Source organism: Schistocerca serialis, chromosome 5, assembly GCF_023864345.2.
Source record: "Schistocerca serialis cubense isolate TAMUIC-IGC-003099 chromosome 5, iqSchSeri2.2, whole genome shotgun sequence".
Taxonomy (NCBI): Eukaryota; Metazoa; Arthropoda; class Insecta; order Orthoptera; family Acrididae; genus Schistocerca; species Schistocerca serialis.
This window is the reverse complement of record NC_064642.1, coordinates 558,008,868-558,029,314: the sequence shown is the minus strand read 5'-3', so window position 1 is coordinate 558,029,314 and position 20,447 is coordinate 558,008,868. Positions and strand designations below refer to the sequence as shown.

The window sequence follows — 20,447 nt, the reverse complement described above, 5'->3', positions numbered from 1 at the left end:
ACAAATGTAAAACAAGGGCATTTAATGTAGTCTAATTGAATCAGATAATGCTGAAGGTAGTAGACTAGGAAGTATTAGGTGGGTTGTGCTATTTGGTCAACAAAATAACTGATGATGGCCAAGGCCTTTCTAAAAATAGAAGAAGAAGAAGAAAGTGTTGACATATATTATAAATTTAAGGTTTTGGAAGTCTCTTCTGAAGATACTTGTCTTGAGTGTAGCCTTGTGCAGAACTGAAACATGGCTTGAAATATGGTGCTACAGGAGAATGCTTAAGGTTATATGGGTAAGTGGTGTAACTAATGAGCACACACTGCATCATATTTGGGGAAGAAAGAAATTTATGGCACAACTTGACTAAAAGACGGAACTGGTTGACAGGAGTGCCTGTAGACCAGTCTTCAGACTAAAGATCACAACAACATAAAGGCATTGCCTGTTAATTTGAATTTGATTTACAGATGTCAGAAAACCGTACAAGAGTGAAAATACGCATCACATGTTAAAATAGCATCAAATATTTTTAGAACAAGTCTTGCTTTCAGTGTGTGTGTGCAGTGTTGCAGAACTGTGATTCTGTTCATCTGCTATTCCTCACTGTGTAACATATTGCTTAGTGCATAGTCTTGTCTAGTCTTGTCCATTCCTCAAACACATGTATGGGATGATTTTCAAGCAACTGTCTGTACTAAGAGATCTGTTGAAGCATATGTACAGAACATGGATTGTTAAAGTCCATGCAGCAGGGCTTGAAAGTTATTGGTATGGTTGTGGTAAATACCTACAAAGTTTGTTAAGAAGTGTTCAGTGTTCTTGGGCTTGGCAGCTTACGTAAAGGTGGTGCACTACGTTGTAATTGACAGCAGTTTTCATTTGCCAATTGTCCATCCCCAATTTCAGCTGTGGACTATTTTGTTTAGGTGATAATGAATTCACAAGGTATTTCAAAATATTTCTCAATGAATACTTCCAAGACATCTCTAAGTGATTGGCTCAGTGATCTTTTCTTGTGCAACCAACTGGTTGTAAAGAGCAACCAGCCTCTCTTTTGACTGCATAGTTTTCAGTGTATGTTTAGATTTTAGACACATGTATGGTTGAACAAGTCCGGGGTCAGCGAGAGACGTAGATACAAAAGAATGCCTTACCAGGGTGATTTTTTGCTCATTTTAAGATTTCCTATATCCATGTTTTATAACGTAGTCATCATGACATTGCATAACAGAACTAGAAACACACAGAAACAAACACATACCTCACATGGCTAATTTGATAAAACAAATTAAATAATTGCCAACAAACTGAACTGAGATTAAAAATTGTAATACCTCAAAATATGATTTGAACCATGGAACTGCATTAAATAAGGGCAGTGTACCACACACATTGTGTCCTGGAAAATCATAAGAGATAAACCATAAATGAAAAAGCTTCCATACACATCTGAAGGTTGACAGCTTGTTAGTGCAACCATTCTCTTCTACAGTTGGCTGTTCATTTCAGTTCCGTTGAATTATCACAACCTGTCATCTTATTCATGAATTCCAAACAATTCGTCCTAGGTCATGGATGGACAACCAGTGGCCTGTGGGCCAGATCTGGCCCACGATTGACTTCAATCTTGCCCACAGAAGGAATTTGTGGGAGAGAGAGTGAGGTATTTCAGAATTTTGCAACGGAAATTTTTGAGAAGGCTATTGTAAAAATGTCGTAAGTAAAGAAAGTTGGGGTGAGGTTTTGAGGCATAATTTGTTAGCATGACATGTTGAGAAATGGGTAGTGCTATTCATATCAGTGCATTACCCCATAAAAATTTTCACGGACGTTGTGTTTTGATTTCATGTGCAAAGAGCATTGTTATTGTGTTGTGAGACGAGACAGCCCTCAAGCTCGAGTAAGTTCGTGAATCAGGCCCATGGGTCACCAGAGGTTGTCCATGCCCTTGCCCATCTTCTTCCTTTCTTTCCCAGAACTTTCCCTTCAAGAATATTAATGATGAAAGTGTTGTGTGATGATATTTCCAGTACATTTCATTTGTCTCTCTTCATTTCCTTTAATAATCTGCTCTCTTCATTTACTTCCCTTAAGATGGGTTTGGTTTTCCTTCATGTACCATTTGTTCTTATCATTGTCCACCTTATCCACATGTCAGAAGCAGAAGATTCAAGTTGATTCCTTTCCAATTTACCGAGCCCAATTGTAACTTCTGTAGAGCAGTGTGCTCCACAAAAATATTTTGCAATGGATTTTCTATCTGTGTTCGTATATTTTCTAGTTAAAATGTTTTTCTTAGACATAAATGCCTGTTTTACCAATCCAATACTACTTTTTACTCGCATTAAGCATACTTTGTCCTCTGGACTATAGTGCAAAGACAACAAAATTGTTTCACCTGATTATTTCTGAATCACTTCTGGTACAATCATTTTTTATGTTAGCTTTAACTTCTCCCAAATTTTTCTTTGCCCCACCATTACTTTTGCTTACCATTTGTTCACTTCTAATTCCCATATTTGAAGGGTATCTGATAGCACATGTGGCATTCTACTCATTTTGTTGTCAGAGTTGCAGCTATCACAGTGTGATCAGCGAACCAAACACAGTGCTTTCTTACACAATTGGCTTGTATTCCCTTTGTTTTCTCCTTCATGATCTGAATAGCTTCCTGAGTGGACACATGAAGATAAGAGATGTCCTTAGTGAAGAAATTACGTGTGAGTAACATACATGAATGGGTGTTTATGTTAACAGAGATGCACACATGTAGCTGCCAGAAATGATATGAAAGTAAATTGTACATAGTCTTAAGCTGCTTTCAGTTTGCGTATTTCTCCCCAGCATGCAGTACTTCACTGTGTTTTTTTTTTTTTTTATTTTTATTTTTTTATTTTTATTTTAGATGAACATGCTAAGGGTTGATTTGGCTACCCATATCATTCCTTTTAGAATAATTTTATTAGTTTGATTTTCGTACATTAGAGGGACCAGTGATCTAGCAGTTTGATACCTTAAAGCCATCAGTCAAATCTGTATTCTACACTTTGTAAAGAAGAGCAAAGACTAGCTGAGCAATGTTATCAGTTGAAACATATATGATGTGCAGTTCTAAATAGATTTTTGAATCTTTTTACCTCAGTCAGTAAAAATGGAACGCTTATAGGATCACTTTGTTGTCCATCTGTTCTGTTCAGACATCTTTTATGCATTAACGTGAAATCTATGTCAAATATGAAGGTCTATAGTGCCTTGACAGAGTAAAAAATTTAAGCTTCTGAGTCCATGCAATCAAAAGATACAGCCATTTACATTACATATTTAGATAATCTCAAACTCACTAATCAAAATCTATCACTGCCCACCACGATGCTTGATGCAGCCTAGTGGTGTTGCGGGCATGTGACACAGTAACAAAAGTATGTAAATGGAGGAGACAATGACAGGGGATCACCCTAGCGAAGATATGGGCTGCAAATGGGGAAATCCATTTTGATAAGTGACTGAAGAGGGGCAGCAGCCTTTTCAGTAGTTGCAGGGGCAACAGTCTGGATGATTGACTGATCTGGCCTTGTAACATTAACCAAAACGGCCTTGCTGTGCTGGTACTGCGAACGGCTGAAAGCAAGGGGAAACTACAGCCGTAATTTTTCCCGAGGACATGCAGCTTTACTGTATGGTTAAATGATGATGGCGTCCTCTTGGGTAAAATATTCCGGAGGTAAAATAGTCCCCCATTCGGATCTCCAGGCGGGGACTACTCAGGAGGACGTCGTTATCAGGAGAAAGAAAACTGGTGTTCTACGGATCGGAGCGTGGAATATCAGATCCCTTAATCGGGCAGGTAGGTTAGAAAATTTAAAAAGGGAAATGGATAGGTTAAAGTTAGATATAGTGGGAATTAGTGAAGTTCGGTGGCAGGAGGAACAAGACTTTTGGTCAGGTGATTACAGGGTTATAAATACAAAATCAAATAGGGGTAATGCAGGAGTAGGTTTAATAATGAATAAAAAAATAGGAGTGCGGGTTAGCTACTACAAACAGCATAGTGAACGCATTATTGTGGCCAAGATAGACACAAAGCCCATGCCTACTACAGTAGTACAAGTTTATATGCCAACTAGCTCTGCAGATGATGAAGAAATAGATGAAATGTATGACGAGATAAAAGAAATTATTCAGGTAGTGAAGGGAGACGAAAATATAATAGTCATGGGTGACTGGAATTCGTCAGTAGGAAAAGGGAGAGAAGGAAACATAGTAGGTGAATATGGATTGGGGGGAAGGAATGAAAGAGGAAGCCGCCTTGTAGAATTTTGCACAGAGCATAACTTAATCATAGCTAACACTTGGTTCAAGAATCATAAAAGAAGGTTGTATACTTGGAAGAATCCTGGAGATACTAAAAGGTATCAGATAGATTATATAATGGTAAGACAGAGATTTAGGAACCAGGTTTTAAATTGTAAGACATTTCCTGGGGCAGATGTGGATTCTGACCACAATCTATTGGTTATGAACTGCAGATTGAAACTGAAGAAACTGCAAAAAGGTGGGAATTTAACGAGATGGGACCTGGATAAACTGAAAGAACCAGAGGTTGTAGAGAGTCTCAGGGAGAGCATAAGGGAACAATTGACAGGAATGGGGGAAAGAAATACAGTAGAAGAAGAATGGGTAGCTCTGAGGGATGAAGTAGTGAAGGCAGCAGACGATCAAGTAGGTAAAAAGACGAGGGCTAATAGAAATCCTTGGGTAACAGAAGAAATATTGAATTTAATTGATGAAAGGAGGAAATATAAAAATGCAGTAAATGAAGCAGGCAAAAAGGAATACAAACGTCTCAAAAATGATATCGACAGGAAGTGCAAAATGGCTAAGCAGGGATGGCTAGAGGACAAATGTAAGGATGTAGAGGCTTGTCTCACTAGGGGTAAGATAGATACTGCCTACAGGAAAATCAAAGAGACCTTTGGAGAGAAGAGAACCACTTTTATGAATATCAAGAGCTCAGATGGCAACCCAGTTCTAAGCAAAGAAGGGAAGGCAGAAAGTTGGAAGGAGTATATAGAGGGTTTATACAAGGGCGATGTACTTAAGGACAATATTATAGAAATGGAAGAGGATGTAGATGAAGACGAAATGGGAGATAAGATACTGCGTGAAGAGTTTGACGGAGCACTGAAAGACCTGAGTCGAAACAAGGCCCCGGGAGTAGACAACATTCCATTAGAACTACTGATGGCCTCGGGAGAGCCAGTCATTACAAATTTCTACCATCTGGTGAGCTCGATGTATGAGACAGGCGAAATACCCTCAGACTTCAAGAAGAATATAATAATTCCAATCCCAAAGAAAGCAGGTGTTGACAGATGTGAAAATTACCGAACTATCAGTTTAATAAGTCACAGCTGCAAAATACTAACGCGAATTCTTTACAAACGAATGGAAAAACTGGTAGAAGCGGACCTCGGGGAAGATCAGTTTGGATTCCGTAGAAATGTTGGAACACATGAGGCAATACTAACCTTACGACTTATCTTAGAAGAAAGATTAAGGAAAGACAAACCTACGTTTCTAGCATTTGTAGACTTAGAGAAAACTTTTGACAATGTTAACTGGAGTACTCTCTTTCAAATTCCCGAAGGTGGCAGGGGTAAAATACAGGGAGCGAAAGGCTATTTACAATTTGTACAGAAAGCAGATGGCAGTTATAAGAGTCGAGGGGCATGAAAGGGAAGCAGTGGTTGGGACAGGAGTGAGACAGGGTTGTAGCCTCTCCCCGATGTTATTCAATCTGTATATTGAGCAAGCAGTAAAGGAAACAAAAGAAAAATTCGGAGTAGGTATTAAAATTCATGGAGAAGCAGTAAAAACTTTGAGGTTCGCCGATAACATTGTAATTCTGTCAGAGACAGCAAAGGACTTGGAAGAGCAGTTGAACGGAATGGACAGTGTCTTGAAAGGGGGATATAAGATGAACATCAACAAAAGCAAAACGAGGGTAATGGAATGTAGTCAAATTAAGTCTGGTGATGCTGAGGGAATTAGATTAGGAAATGAGACACTTAAAGTAGTAAAGGAGTTTTGCTATTTAGGGAGTAAAATAACTGATGATGGTCGAAGCGGAGAGGATGTAAAATGTAGACTGGCAATGGCAAGGAAAGCGTTTCTGAAGAAGAGAAATTTGTTAACATCAAGTATAGATTTAAGTGTCAGGAAGTCGTTTCTGAAAGTATTTGTATGGAGTGTAGCCATGTATGGAAGTGAAACATGGACGATAAGTAGTTTGGACAAGAAGAGAATAGAAGCTTTCGAAACGTAGTGCTACAGAAGAATGCTGAAGATAGGGTGGGTAGATCACGTAACTAATGAGGAGGTATTGAGTAGGATTGGGGAGAAGAGAAGTTTGTGGCACAACTTGACAAGAAGAAGGGATCGGTTGGTAGGACATGTTTTGAGGCATCAAGGGATCACAAATTCAGCATTGGAGGGCACCGTGGAGGGTAAAAATCGTAGAGGGAGACAAAGATACGAATACACTAAGCGGATTCAGAAGGATGTAGGTTGCAGTAGGTACTGGGAGATGAAGAAGCTTGCACAGGATAGAGTATCATGGAGAGCTGCATCAAACCAGTCTCAGGACTGAAGACCACAACAACAACAAGTGACTTTGACAAAGGTCAAATTATTATTATGCAGAGCCTATGAATATATCTCAAAAACAGTAAAGCTGGCCGAAATGTTCACATACTACTGTCGTGAGCATGTACAGGAAGCATTAGCACATTGGAACTACCAGTAGGTGCTAAATGTTTGGATATCCCCGACTCTTCACGAACATGGGGTTTGGAGGCTTGTCTGCTGTACAAAGTAGGATAGATGGTGATCTGTGGGATCTCTGCCAAAAGAGTACATTGCTAGTATGTACCGTTCGTCGTACGAGGGGGGGGGGGGGGGGAGACCGAAAAGTAATGGGAATTGTGCTGCGGTGGGGGGGGGGAGTGGCAGAACCCATTGTTAGACCAGGTGTCTTTTACGGTCACACCACCTGAGACAATGTGCAAAGTTGTGTTGCTTGGAGTGCATTGGATCGACTGTGAGAGTTCTTTTTAGTAAAATAACTTTTTCCATTTCAGCGAAAACGTGATGGCAGATTGTCGAGTGCAGTGCACGGCTGTGAAATTTTGTTTCCTGTTGTAGAAATTGGCTGTGGAAACTATTGTAATGCTTAAGATTACTTATGGGGATGCTGTTCTAAGCAAAACCAGACTCTATGAGTGGTTTTCATGTTTTAGAATGGAGAAATGTCAGTTGAAGACCAACCCCGTTCAGGGCGCCGCTGAACATCAAGAAGTGATGAAAATGTCGATAAAATCAATGCCCTCGTTCATGAAGACCGTTGCTGAACCATTAATCAGCTCTGTGAGATGTCTGGAATATCGTGCAGTTCAATTCAGAGGATTTTATCTGAAGATTTGCACATGAGAAGGGGTGCAGTCAAATTTGTCCCTCACCTCCTCACAGAGGAGCAAAGGGAGTATAGACTTCCGTCATGCTTTGAGCTTCAGAATCAGCTCAAAGAAGACCCTGAATTATTTCCAAGGTGATTAGTGGTGATGGATTGTGGTGCTGCAGATACAACCCTGAAACAAAGCAGTGGAAGACAAATGGGTTCCCAAAAAACCTCATCAAGTGAAGTCAAACTTCAAGACAATGCTCATTTGTTTCTTCGATTGCAGAGGTGTTGCGCACGCAGAGTTTGTTCCCCTGGGTCAGACTGTCAACCAGGTATTCTACTTGGAGGTTTTGAAAAGTGTGAGGGAGAGTATCCAGAAGAAAAGGCCAGATCTTTGGCACACAGGCAAATGGCTCTCACCATGTGCTGACCCACATCACCTCTCCATAAAGCAGTTTTTGACCAAAAACTACATGGCACCCATTGTCCATCCCCCCCCCCCCCCCCCCCCCCCCCCCCCCCCCCCCCCGCTCCTCACCGGATCTAGTCCACTGTGATTCTTTTTGTTCCCCAGACTCAAAAGGGACTTGAAAGGAAAACATTTTGCCGCTGTGTATGAGATAAAACAGAAATTGCTGGAAGGCATAAAGAACATCCTGATAAGTGAATTTAAAATCTGTTTTGGCCAATGGAAAGATCATTTGAAGAAGCGTGCTGTGGTCAGTGAAGAATAATTCAAAGGTGATCAAAATTTGGTGTAAAAGTATTAAGAAATACCCCCCCCCCTCCCCGCCCCCACACGTTGTTGAAAATTGAGCTCTGCAGCAGACCACCCCTATGTGTTCATATGTTGACCCAACGACGTCAACAATTTCGATTGCAGTGGCAACGGGACCATCGGGATTCAACCATTGATGAATCAAAACATGTTGGGTGTTCTGGTAAATCACATTTTTGCTACACTATGTGGTTGTCCCTACAAATGCTGTCATTGAGGTGAACAGTGGCTCAGAATGTGCCGTGTGCCACAAATGCATGCTCGTAGGACCAGTATTATGCTATGGGAGACATTCTCATGTGCTTGCATAGGTACTGTGGTAGTAATTCAAGACACGCTGACAGCTGCAAACCACCTGCATCGCTTCATGCGGGATTTCTCCCCCAACGGCGATGTCATCTTTCACCAGTACAATTGTGCGTGCCCCAGAGCCAGAACCATGCTACAGTGGTTTGAGGAGCATTATAGTGAACTCACGATGTTGATGTCTTGATGACAAAGTTCACCTGATGTAAATCCTGCAGAACACATCTGGGTTGCTGTAAAATGCCATTACCACATACACAAATCAGCGACCCATTATTTACACGAATTACATAACCTGTGTGTAGACATCTTTTGTAGACACCTAATGCAACATACCTACACTGACCTACCAACAAACTGTCAGATCCCTGATATGCAGAATCAGTGATGTATTTCATTCCAAAGACAGACAAACAAGCTATTAAGCAGGTGGTCATAATGTTTTGGCTCATCTGTGTATATGCATGTCAGCCCTGGTTGTCTACCAGTAAAGCGTGTATCTGGAAACCGAGAGGATGAGGAATTGAATTTTGGTCATGCCTTAGATTTTTCAGTCTTCATTTTAAATTAGCTGTCACCTTTAAACAATGTGAGGAGTAATCAGAAACTGCTCCTGGTTTGGAGTCCACATGAAACTGTAGGTCCCCTTTCCTCTGGGTAAGTTAGGGACATACAAGTTGCCAAAATAGTGTCTAATTGAAAGACTTGTACCGTGCCACTGAGCCACACAAAATAATTGTTATCATTGGTATTATCATCATCCTCCTCCTTAATAAACATAATTAAGTCCCCCCGCCCCCCTCCTCTCTCTCTCTCTCTCTCTCTCTCTCTCTCTCTCTCTATCTCTCTCTCTCTCTCTAGCACAAAGCTGCAAGAGCTGCACTACATCTTAACTGACAGATGTTTCCATTTGCTAATAGTCCACTCCAGTTTCAGCTGGCACCGAATTCCTTGCCATGTATCTTCAAGTGATTAGCTCCTTGTTTCTTACCTGCTTTGACCTACTTAGTGTAAAGAGCAATCAACCTGTCTGTTGATTCTGTCTTGGAGGATGGGTATGACACCATCCACATCAAACTAATTATAACAATAACAAAACTTTCATTCTGTTCAGAGAGCATCAGAACTGCTGAAACACACACAAATTTTAAGTTCTCTGTCCTAATAGTCTTTGCAGAAATGAAGCACAATAAACTTCTAAGTTGTATCAATATAAAATCCATCTTCATTGTGATTTAATTCAATAAAGAAGTAACAGTGCAATTTGAACTGAAGGAATTCTTCCCTATGTAAATGACTGATATTAATGATTTCTAAAAAACTGCTACGTACGTATTAGATGTATACGTCTGGGACACACAGAGAAATCAGTAGTAGCAGAGCACAGCCTAAATGAAACATTTGATTTTGAGAAAACTATGTTGTTGTGCCAAGCCATTGGTTATTAGGACAGAATAATAAAGGAATCAATTGAAGTAATCTTGTTAATGAGGTTGAGGGCTATCAACCTGCAAGCTGTGTGCAACTCTATGGCACTCACACCCAAGGGGAGGGGTGCCCCTCGTTTATAAATATGGCGACATCTGCAGTATCTTGACACTTCAGCAGAAGATAATGAATATGACTCTCATTGAGACACAATAGTATTTAACTTCACCACCCAGCTAGGAACCAGAGAACTTTTCAACAAATCTAAGATGGTTACACTAAAGTGTCACCCAGACAGGAATGTTGTTGCCATTGTCTTGGCTTTGATCTTGCGGATTCTATCAGTATTTGTCAAGTGGCATATCTCATTGCTAATTGAAGCCTGAACTATATTTCATTTCAGAACAGAATTGTCTATCTTCAGATAAATCAATCTGCTTTGCAAATTGCTTTACATCTTTATCTTTTCCTCATTGATTCCTGTTTTTCCTCTATTATCATTATGAAATTTAGCAGGAATTCAGTTGCCTGTTACATCACTGCAACACATTGGGCCTGTTCACATAGCTGAAGGCTCCAATACTCATTTGTGTAGTGGAGCTCAACTCAGAAGTTACTGGTTTGAGTACTGGCAGCAAATAATTTTCATCCCTATTATTGGCGAGGGGAGGGGAGGGTCATGGTGTACAGTTAGGGATTGCCATACTCAGTTCCAATGTCTTGGTTTATATTCTCAACATCTCCAAAGTCTCTCACAGAAGGAAGGCATGTGAAACTGTTGGTGGTGATCTGTCCATTGTAAGGAGATGCTAAGCTTGACATTGCTCTTGGTACTATTGAAGAGTTTTCTATGTACTAGTGTTTGATGTCATCCTCTTCTTTCTTTCAACATGATACAGTGCCAACATGACTCTACAATCTGTACACACCCATTACAGTTGACTGCACTTTACAGATATACTTATACATAACTCTCTCAATTTGCAAAATAAAGATGCCATTGACCACTGTGGAAGAAAAACGTTTCCAGTTAGGGTGCTGAACTTAACCCTCTGTCTCCCATCAAACCACTCCATATAAAATAATTAACCAAGAAAGCCAACAGTGTGCAAGGAGAACATTCACTAGCAATCTCTACAACTGAACTGTCTAGCATATTTCAAAGTGGAATGATGAAAATACATAATATAATGTAATTAAGTGTCTCACTATAGATTACTGAAGGGTTGCTAAACTTTTGGCCACAGTCCTGCTTCAGATATAACATGCGCAGATATGAAAAGCACTTTTTTGGTTATGACTTCTATTACTGGAGGCAAGTAATAATTGAACTAACAGTGAGAAAGTTGACAATTATGGAGGAAAGGAGATATTAGGACTGGGAAACTGAAACTATTTAGATAGGAAGGAGGATGATATGGTGCTGTTTAGAAGTGGAGACAAATCAGAGGATGGCTAGTAGATGTTAAATTGAAATAAATTTCAGATAAAATGATTAACCAAAATTAAGGGAGGTTGCAGCAGCATGAAGATGACCACAATCAACTGTCAAATGTACGCATTGCACAAATACTGTAATTTCTGCTATTCTAAAAGATCTTTTAAAATTGTGATGTTTATCAGCTGGTTTCTGCACTGAGATTGTAAGATGAGATTAAACTTTCCTCTCAAAGCATAGATGAATTGACAAGACACAAGTAGTAATAATAGTAATGAGTGACTCTGTTTTGGATATGCATGTTTAATAGCTTTTATTCATTGTTTTTGTAAATTTTTACTTGTTATAAAATGAATTCCGTGCAATGATGTATACACAGCATGACAGGAGGTGGTCATTGGTCATTTATTACAATTTAACACAAACATTTTTGCCATTAAATTGATTCTGTATTGGTGTGACTATTGTTCGTGAAATGTAGAAATTCCACTGATGTCAGCTTCTGCCGTATTTAAGCTGGTGGTTGGGTTTCCCCAGTCAGTGAGCTTGGCAAGTAAAATTAAGCCCTGAATATGGATTCCAAAAGTAAAAACACAAGGAGTCAAATTTTGTAAGATTAGAGTGAGAAGGTCATACAGTTTACCTACCAGTACTAAACTGACTTCTAGTGAGATGTCTGGCATTTCACACATGATGTACAATTTAGTCCAGAAAGATTTTTTTTGTTTTTATGATTCCAAGAGTTCTTATTGACAAATTCAACAGTTTTGTTAGAATGTGCTATATTGTCAGATGTTCATAGAGGCATGTAATTAATATGAATAAAAGTGGCCCCCTTCTAGCTTTTTTTTTTTTTTTTTTTTTTTAAAAAAAAAGAAGATGAAAGCCTATATTTCACTAGAAAGTGCATCCTCTTAATAATAATTTATGGAAGCAGAGGCACTGAGCTTAAAAAAATTCCAGATGAATATAATTAATGATTTGTGGTATTACATTTGTGCTGCAGTATTACATTTGGTAGATTATTTTCCTCCTTTGTCTTGTAGCTGCATCATTGGAGCAAGAACTGCTGGACACTTATGTGCGCATTCATAGTCTACCTGACAGGTATAACTTCTGGCTGGAGCATCAGGAAAAGTGGAGACTGTTTATAACTGAACACATCAGTAGACTTGCAATAACAGATTACACAGAGAAGGCAAGCCTCCTCCATATTGCTGCAACATGTAGGGTGAGTAAACTGTAATAATGTGTGTATATTTTGGATTGTAATATTTCTGGAAGTGATTTATATCTGCTTATATTTTAGTGTAGTCAAATGTAACGTATCAATGTATATTAAATGCTATATTTAATTTTTCAGGCTTTGTTATTCTCACACATCACTATTTACTGAGTTCTGTCTAATTTCAATAAATCATAACCATTTTAAATTTTGTTGCAGAACCTGAAGTACCTTGACATCAAGAATGTATATGAAGCTCTCCCATGTCTCAAAACAATAGCACCTTGTTTGAAAACAGTTGTTTCACTTAACTTTGTGACAATGGCACATATTAACAGCACCACACTGAAGTATATCCGGAATCATTGCCCAAATCTCAGGTATAGCTCCTTCTCATGTTTATTGTGTTGTAGTGCGATATCAGTAATAAAATAATACATATTAACAGTAACACATTTTCCCTGAATTTCAGGTTTCTTGGATTACGATCATGTGTTCTCAATGACAAAGCATTGGGGCATCTGAAGCATATAAATACTCTCACAGAGCTCGACATAAGGGACACAGAGGTTACAGCATCAGGCATATGTCTTGTTTTAAAACACAACCCTCAGCTGCGTAGCTTACATCATCCAGAGGTAGTGCGTGGGCTCTATAAAATGCATTCCTCTCGAACTTGGTTGGTACGTGTAGAGTCGAGTCTCTTGTCTTCTACTATGATGTCATATCAGTTGAGAGACATTGAGTTTGAGATATCAAAGAAGGATAATCCTGGAATGTTAGCTGTAGTTGTTTCATCATGTCCAGCTATTGAACGAGTCCGTGTTGAAGTTGATGCCAGTGCTCCAGCTGACTCACTCGCACCTTTAGCGAAACTTCAATATTTGACAGAGCTAGATGTCCAGTGCTGTGGTGACAGTACACACAAAGGGTGGGATGACCCTGCTTCAGCTGCTATAAATCTGTTTGCTTGTAGTATTGTGCCAATTTTAGAAGCTCGTGGCAGAAATCTGTATGCTTTCACACTGGAGGGAATTGTTTCTGTTGATATGCAGCTGATTGAACACCTCTGCCCTAATTTAGTAAGCTTAGGTTTATACTACAACTCTTATTTGGAAGAATCATTTATTATCCCTGAAGATTTGACTCTTTCAAAGCCATTTCCTGGGCTTCGCAGACTTCTATTTGGCTCTAATTCTGGAGACAGTGATTTTCCATCAGAATATTTGGAATGGCTGCTGTCAAATCAAGATTTGGAAGAACTTTCTCTCTCTGGCTCACCTCTTTTTAATATTGAGTTATTCAATAACGCATTTGCAAATTCTTCTGCGTATCCAAACTTACGTCGTCTTGAATTAGATTACTGCAATGTGACCGCTGATGTTATAATAGAGTTTTTATATCATTGTGGTCGTAAATCATTACGAGAGCTCAGTATTTGTGGCCCATTTGTAAGAGAACAAGCAGCACCATCTCTTTGTTATATACTCTGTGAAAAATTGGATGTTCAACTTGAGGCATACTTTTATTCATTTGTGAAACTGAAAAAGAGACTAGTTCGATACAAGCAGGATCTCACTTGCATCAGGTAATGTATACTATCAATCTGTTTTCATCTGTGCTAGTTTATGAATGTAATGTAGTTAACTAGAAAAGCAAGTGTTTCATATTAAATTTTAATAACTATGTAATTTATATAATTGCTGTAGAAATATTCCGTAAACTACTTCCTATTTTTCTAAGTAACTTTTTTAAATACGAGTAGAGTGGAGAATTTACAATAAGCAACATACTGTTACAGTTATTTTATTGGTGTCACTCTCTTTCAGTATGATCTTCAGGAAATAGCATTAGACTTTGTATATTTATTTATTTTGACTTAATGAGTGTAAAGGTAAAATAAACATATAACATACGACAATTTAATCTTGCATTGTTTCAGTTCAGAATTGGACATGATATCACTTCACAACAATTTCGACCATTGCCGTCTGATAGAGTTTATTGATCCTAACTGATGCAGTGGTGAGTCTTGCAATTATTAATTTGTTGTTTGTACTAGTCGTTACCAAAAGAGTGACTGTGAGATAAATGTTAAAGATTTGTCAAGGAAGTTACATACCCTTCTCTGTGATTATGGAATGTGAACATATCATTCTTTTCCTAAGCCAAAGAAATATCATTTTCAGTTAGATCATAAATTACATATTAGTATGAATTATCCAGAAATCATACATCCATTGAAATATTTGAAATCATTTTTTAGTTTTGCCAAAGATGTTACTAGTCTCTCTATTGAACAAAATGTTTCAATTCATATTAAAATAGTAATTCCACTATTAAAAATTTTGTACTTTATAAGTAACTGGATGGTTAAAATTATTTGTTATTTTTATATTGTGAACATTTTGTCAACTATTTTGACCAGGGAAAATATTAAGATATTTAGCTTCCTTAAACAACTCATGTATATCAACTCAGTCTGATGTAGAATTGTCATGAGTTCAAATACTTCTTATATATGTGTTTGAAACACTTTCTTCTTCCAGCGCATGAGTACTGCAATTTTATATGCACATTTATACAACTGTATAAATTCATTCCCTGCATATGAATTTGGTGAAGAGGCTATTAAATCTCAACCATACACTAGATAATGTTTATGTAAGAAGGAAATGTGTGCCATTTGGAATTGTGGCCAAAGTATCCAGATAGTGTCCTGTTCACTGCTAATTTAGTTTTTCAACAATTCCCACCTCACCTACCAAAAGAATGTCCACATTTACATGTGAACACAACTAATTCAGTGTTTCACATGACCATGCTCAATTTTGATAATCCTAATTACTGCTTCGTGCACATAATTTGGATCCAACTCATATTTTAAACAGTCAGGATTCCAAGTGGGACAGTGTTTGTGTTTGACAAAAATACGTGCAGTATTCTAAAACTACTTACATATTGCAGTTGCGCAGTGTATTTTTTGGAGTATTGTGCCAGTACGCGCAGAATCTCAATTATAGACCTTTGTGTCATTATTCACGAGTTTCTATTTAGGGAATTGTATGTTCCGCATCAGACTGATGTTGTTGTTATAGAACGTAGCACCAGTAAATGTAATGGAATATTTGTATCGTGGTAGTACCTAAATGTGGTTGTATAATAGTGCAGTTTTATTAATATTTGAATCTCTGCTAAATGTAAAAATTTTAGCTGAAGTGAAAGATAGAAAGAAAGAAAGAAAGAAAGAAAGAAAGAATCACAGGGAGAATAAACACTTGTAGCACTACTTCATTTGAGACCATGGGAAACGGATAATTTGGATAAAACTGATATGTCAGCAGGTGAAATATGCAAATATCTGTTTACTCATTAGATCATGAAGAGGAAATGTGTTTTTGATGCTTGTTATGACTATACTCTTTTATCTTTTATGAAAATGAGCACTGTATAACAAAAATTGTAGCACAAAGTGGACTATGTATGTCAGATTTTGTTTAAAATATAATAGTGTATCTAAATATTTATTGATGTAAACTTGTTGTTATGAAAATGTCAACTTGATGTTCAGTGTGTAATGGAATGTAGTTACCAAACAAGAAAACAAGTAGGTGTAGAGAGCTGTCCATTGGTGTTATATCTGAAATACCGTATCTTGCATACAGTTGGAGATATGCTTAAAAATGAAACAAAAAAATACTGTTGTCATTATGTTTTGAAGTCTTATTTGTTGTATCTAGTTAAGCTGCAAATGTACTGTCAGTAAAAAGAAATAAATTCCTAATTATTCCTGTAAACAACTTCAGGTGGTCTGTTGTACCTTGATGGGAAACTATAATTAAAAACATTTGTCTTAAGTGTAATATTCTTCATATGCAACACAGCTGGGAATGTATTATAATTTTCCAGTTTTCTAGTGTCCTGTCTGTAATATGATTATTTATAAATTGAAAATTTGCTTTACTTTTATTATTATTGTTGTTGTTGTTGTTGTTGTTTCTTCAGTGGCTTTGTGAAAATATTCACACTTAAGTTCGTGAGCACAGCTGCTCATTTCCATGTAATTTGGTTTGTATGTGCACATTTATCACTCAATGGTGATAGTTCAAATATTCATTTCTGGTAGTGATTGGTTGTTGGAGACAAACCACAATAGTTCACCATTTCTTTTGTGGGCAAAACATTACAGCTCCTAGTCATATATATATATAATTAAGGGATATAAGATTGATTTGTAAAACCTGGTTCCACATTGTACAATGCTATGTTCAATGAAAAGTAGAGTACTTTTTAGCAATTGTACTGTGTTACAGTGAAAAACTTACCTTCATGTGCATAAAGCTATTATGTGCTATTTGGCAACCTGCTTTGTTGTTCAGAAGTCTGCAGAGAAGTTGGGTAGCTGTTGATAATGTTTCTTTCAGGAGTTGAGTTCAGTAATATGTTCGTGGTTGTGTTTTGTGGTCATCTTCATGGTGACAGTTAAAGAGAAGACATTCCTGTTGAATTTTAGACTTTATTATTAATAGTTTCTGCTACATTATACTAATATTTCATGCTAAAATGTATTAATAATGTTTGTGTCAAGGACCAAAGTCTTTGAAAATGGTTCTGTAGTATGTAGTATTATTCACCTTGTCTGAAAAGATGCTCTGAGCAAATCTGGTCTTTACAACATGGTGTGTCATGAAAATGTTGGTTTTGGTGTTTTTGCTATGAAACACAACTTCAGCAGGAACATGGTGCTGTTATGACACTTAGAACTAGTTCTTTATCTTTTAATATGGGAGTGGATGGTATTGACTATTATTGTGTGGTTGAAATTTATTTTTTGTTTTTGTTTTTCTTAGTGACTACGACATACTTTGATTTCATGTCTTTGCTTTTCATCATCATCATCATCATCTTTTTTTACTACTTTCTTGACTATATTGAACACACAAAATTTTGTTACAACCCTGTGTATATCGTGTTAAACATGAATTTTGAGAAAAGAATTCTGTGTGGCCAAAAAGTCACAGATTTACATAAAAATATGTTAAGTGACATATCCTGTTCATAAATTTGCCTGACCATGATCTTTTTAGGGCCTTTATGACATGATTAAGAAAAGGTATAATATTGATCATCATGGATATTCACTGAAGCACATAATTTATGTGCTGAATGCATCTTGTATTTTATTTGAAAATGTAATACAATCTCCATACAGTTCTTTGTATACTATATTCATTATTGTGATCTCATGAAAGTAACCAGTAAATTTCAGACCAAACACTGCTGATAACAGTTGCAAATAAATGATTCCAATGTATTAAAAATAATTGATAGCACCAGGTACTTTGAATAGACAGACAATTTTCTCAATGTAATTTTGTTATTTTCAGTTGCAATGAGAATGTATCGAGCAATTATAAATATTTGCCTGGGGAAGAGTGACACTGCCTCATTTAATCTCCTTCCTCCACGTGCTCTCCCAAAATCCATTCCTGTCATATCTGGCATCACCATCTCTCCTCTTTGCTGTAACAGATCTGAAAGTATATAGTTGCTTTTTTCATATATTTTAATATAATTTTATACTTTATAAGAAAGCTGTTTCAATAGCAATATTTTTTGACTTGCATTTTATTTTATGCAATTTTTCTTGCACTCACATGGTTAACAGATGGAATAAGATAGACTTTGTTGTTTTTCTCATTCATTTTGGCAACAGCCAAAGGTGTATCCATGAAACTGATATTCAGTGTTTTATTTTCCTTTATTTTTCATGCGAGAGACACTATGTGCTTGTGCTAAAGTTAGTAACTGTTGTCTCATGTGTCAGTATAGTGTATGATAATTTATATTTTTGTATAAAGTGGTCTTACATTTGTTTTATAAGGCAGCTGATAGATGAATGATTTGCTTAGTGATACTTAAGCTTGTGCTTTCAAAACATTTGATCTCACTTTTGTCATTGTCACCTTTTCAGCTACTTCTTTGTATTCTTTCTTTTTTTGTATCAGGTCTAAAGTTGTGCTGTTAACATTGTGCATAATTTAACTCTGTAATGTATTTTACTATCTTGAATGCAAATGCAGCTGCAGCTTGATGGAATTTTTCGAGACCTTTCCATTGTTATGTGCAATCTCTTGTAATTGTATTATTTGTTTATGGTCTGATTATTTGATAGATGTTACCATATGGTAAAACATTTATTTCAATAACATCTTAGTTATACACATTACAGTGTAGCACTGTGTGGCACTTCCTGTGGTGACTATGTTAAAATGATGCATGTGATTTTTAAAATGCCTAAAATCATGAAACAAAATTTGTTTGAGTACTATGCTTCTGTTCAGGCACAATATTGATACTTCAATGGAGTAATTGTGTTAGGGAAGATTAATTAACACCTAATAGTCACATAAATATGATGATGCTTGCTCTAGCTCAACTATTGAACTCTAATACATATTGTGCATATATGAAAAACACACACAGTCTCCTCAGTACAGAAGTGCTTGTACGTACGTATGCATGCGAGTTTTTGAGAGAGAGTCTAGTCACGCAACATAAAGGAAGTGTACATGAACTACAATTTTCATTGTTATTGATTGTGTCCAGGAAATAGTGAGCAAACTGGCCTTGTGTTGCACAATCAGTAACAAAATGTGCCATGCTATGTAGTCACTTTTCAGTACAATAAGTTTATTTTACTTTTTCGTATATTTATTCCAACAAGCATTAGAAATTCAAGTTACATGGTGCCATTCCTTGAAAAAGTTTTCTTTTTGTGTGTGTTCTAAGGTGCTCTCATGTATATTTACAAATTTAGCCTAATTACATGCTTAAAAAGCTGTATATAAATGTATGTGGTGCTTCATAAAATCTTAAATTGCTCATTTTGTAGTGTTTTGTCTTATACAGCAAAACTGACTCTATTGTACTGTGTATACCTTATTTTTTCATCTTTTTTTGCCTCAAACCTGTTTGATGTTGGCAGCCCTTACCAATCTTAAGATAAAAACTGGGAGTTGTTTTCAAGACTCATGTTGTTAGAGAATGCTTATACCAAGTGAAAGTGAATGTTGCATTTTGTAGTTTCCTTTATTGTTGCAAATGAAAAACCAGTTTTATTTTGTTGCAGTTAGCTGCAATTTGTTATAAATATTGACCATTAATGTTGAAGAACTGTAATTCATGTGTAAATGTTGCAGTATGATGGTTCTGCTGTGTTATTGTTGTTTTAAATAGCAAGGCCTTCACTAATGGCCATGGTAATTTGTGTCATTTCTATTATTCAGTCACTGTGATATAATGTGTGAGCTTATTCTTATTTAAGTGAATGGTCATTCGTTATATAACAAGGCTGAAAGTATAATGCTACAGTTATTGTAATATATATGTGCTGCTTACAACATATTGCTGTAATATTACCAAGTAATAAAATTTCTTCAAGTATATACACACTTCTGTTTGTAATATTGTTGTCTTTTGAAAAGGAATAAAGAAAACAGTAATCATTCATGTAAGTTAAGCGACAATACACTCTGCAGAGAGGGTGTGAAATAATGTCTGCTGTCCTCTGATGACTGGTGTTAGAGAATTAATCACAACCTTAGATTCCCTTATTTATTCCTTGAATGATGTGCTACAGTGTCTAAGGCATTACATTTAAATTTGCAAGGAACCAAATCCTGAGCATCCTACAGGAGCCCTTACTTGACTCTGCAAGGGGGTGGGGGGGCAGAACTTACGCTCTGAAACCATTCTATTTTGAGAGTATTAAATGTTAGTAAGTCTTGCTTATAAATGACACTAAGTTAGTTGGATA

The 20,447-nt window shown here is 37.0% G+C and overlaps 1 protein-coding gene across 3 annotated transcripts in view; it reads left to right on the top strand.

Annotated features, from left to right (window-relative positions):
- The window catches only part of LOC126481021 (uncharacterized), a 30,583-nt gene extending 10,507 nt beyond the window's left edge, over positions 1-20,076 (top strand). For 2 of the 3 annotated variants that reach the window (XM_050104480.1, XM_050104481.1), the window contains exons 3-6: positions 12,450-12,634; positions 12,848-13,008; positions 13,101-14,216; positions 14,571-20,076. In XM_050104480.1, coding sequence (XP_049960437.1) covers positions 12,450-12,634; positions 12,848-13,008; positions 13,101-14,216; positions 14,571-14,646 — 1,538 coding nt within the window. In that variant the 3' untranslated portion in view covers positions 14,647-20,076. The remainder of the gene's footprint in view (positions 1-12,449; positions 12,635-12,847; positions 13,009-13,100; positions 14,217-14,570) is intronic. The other variant, XM_050104482.1, reaches the window with a different exon arrangement.
- The last annotated feature ends 371 nt before the right edge of the window (positions 20,077-20,447 follow it).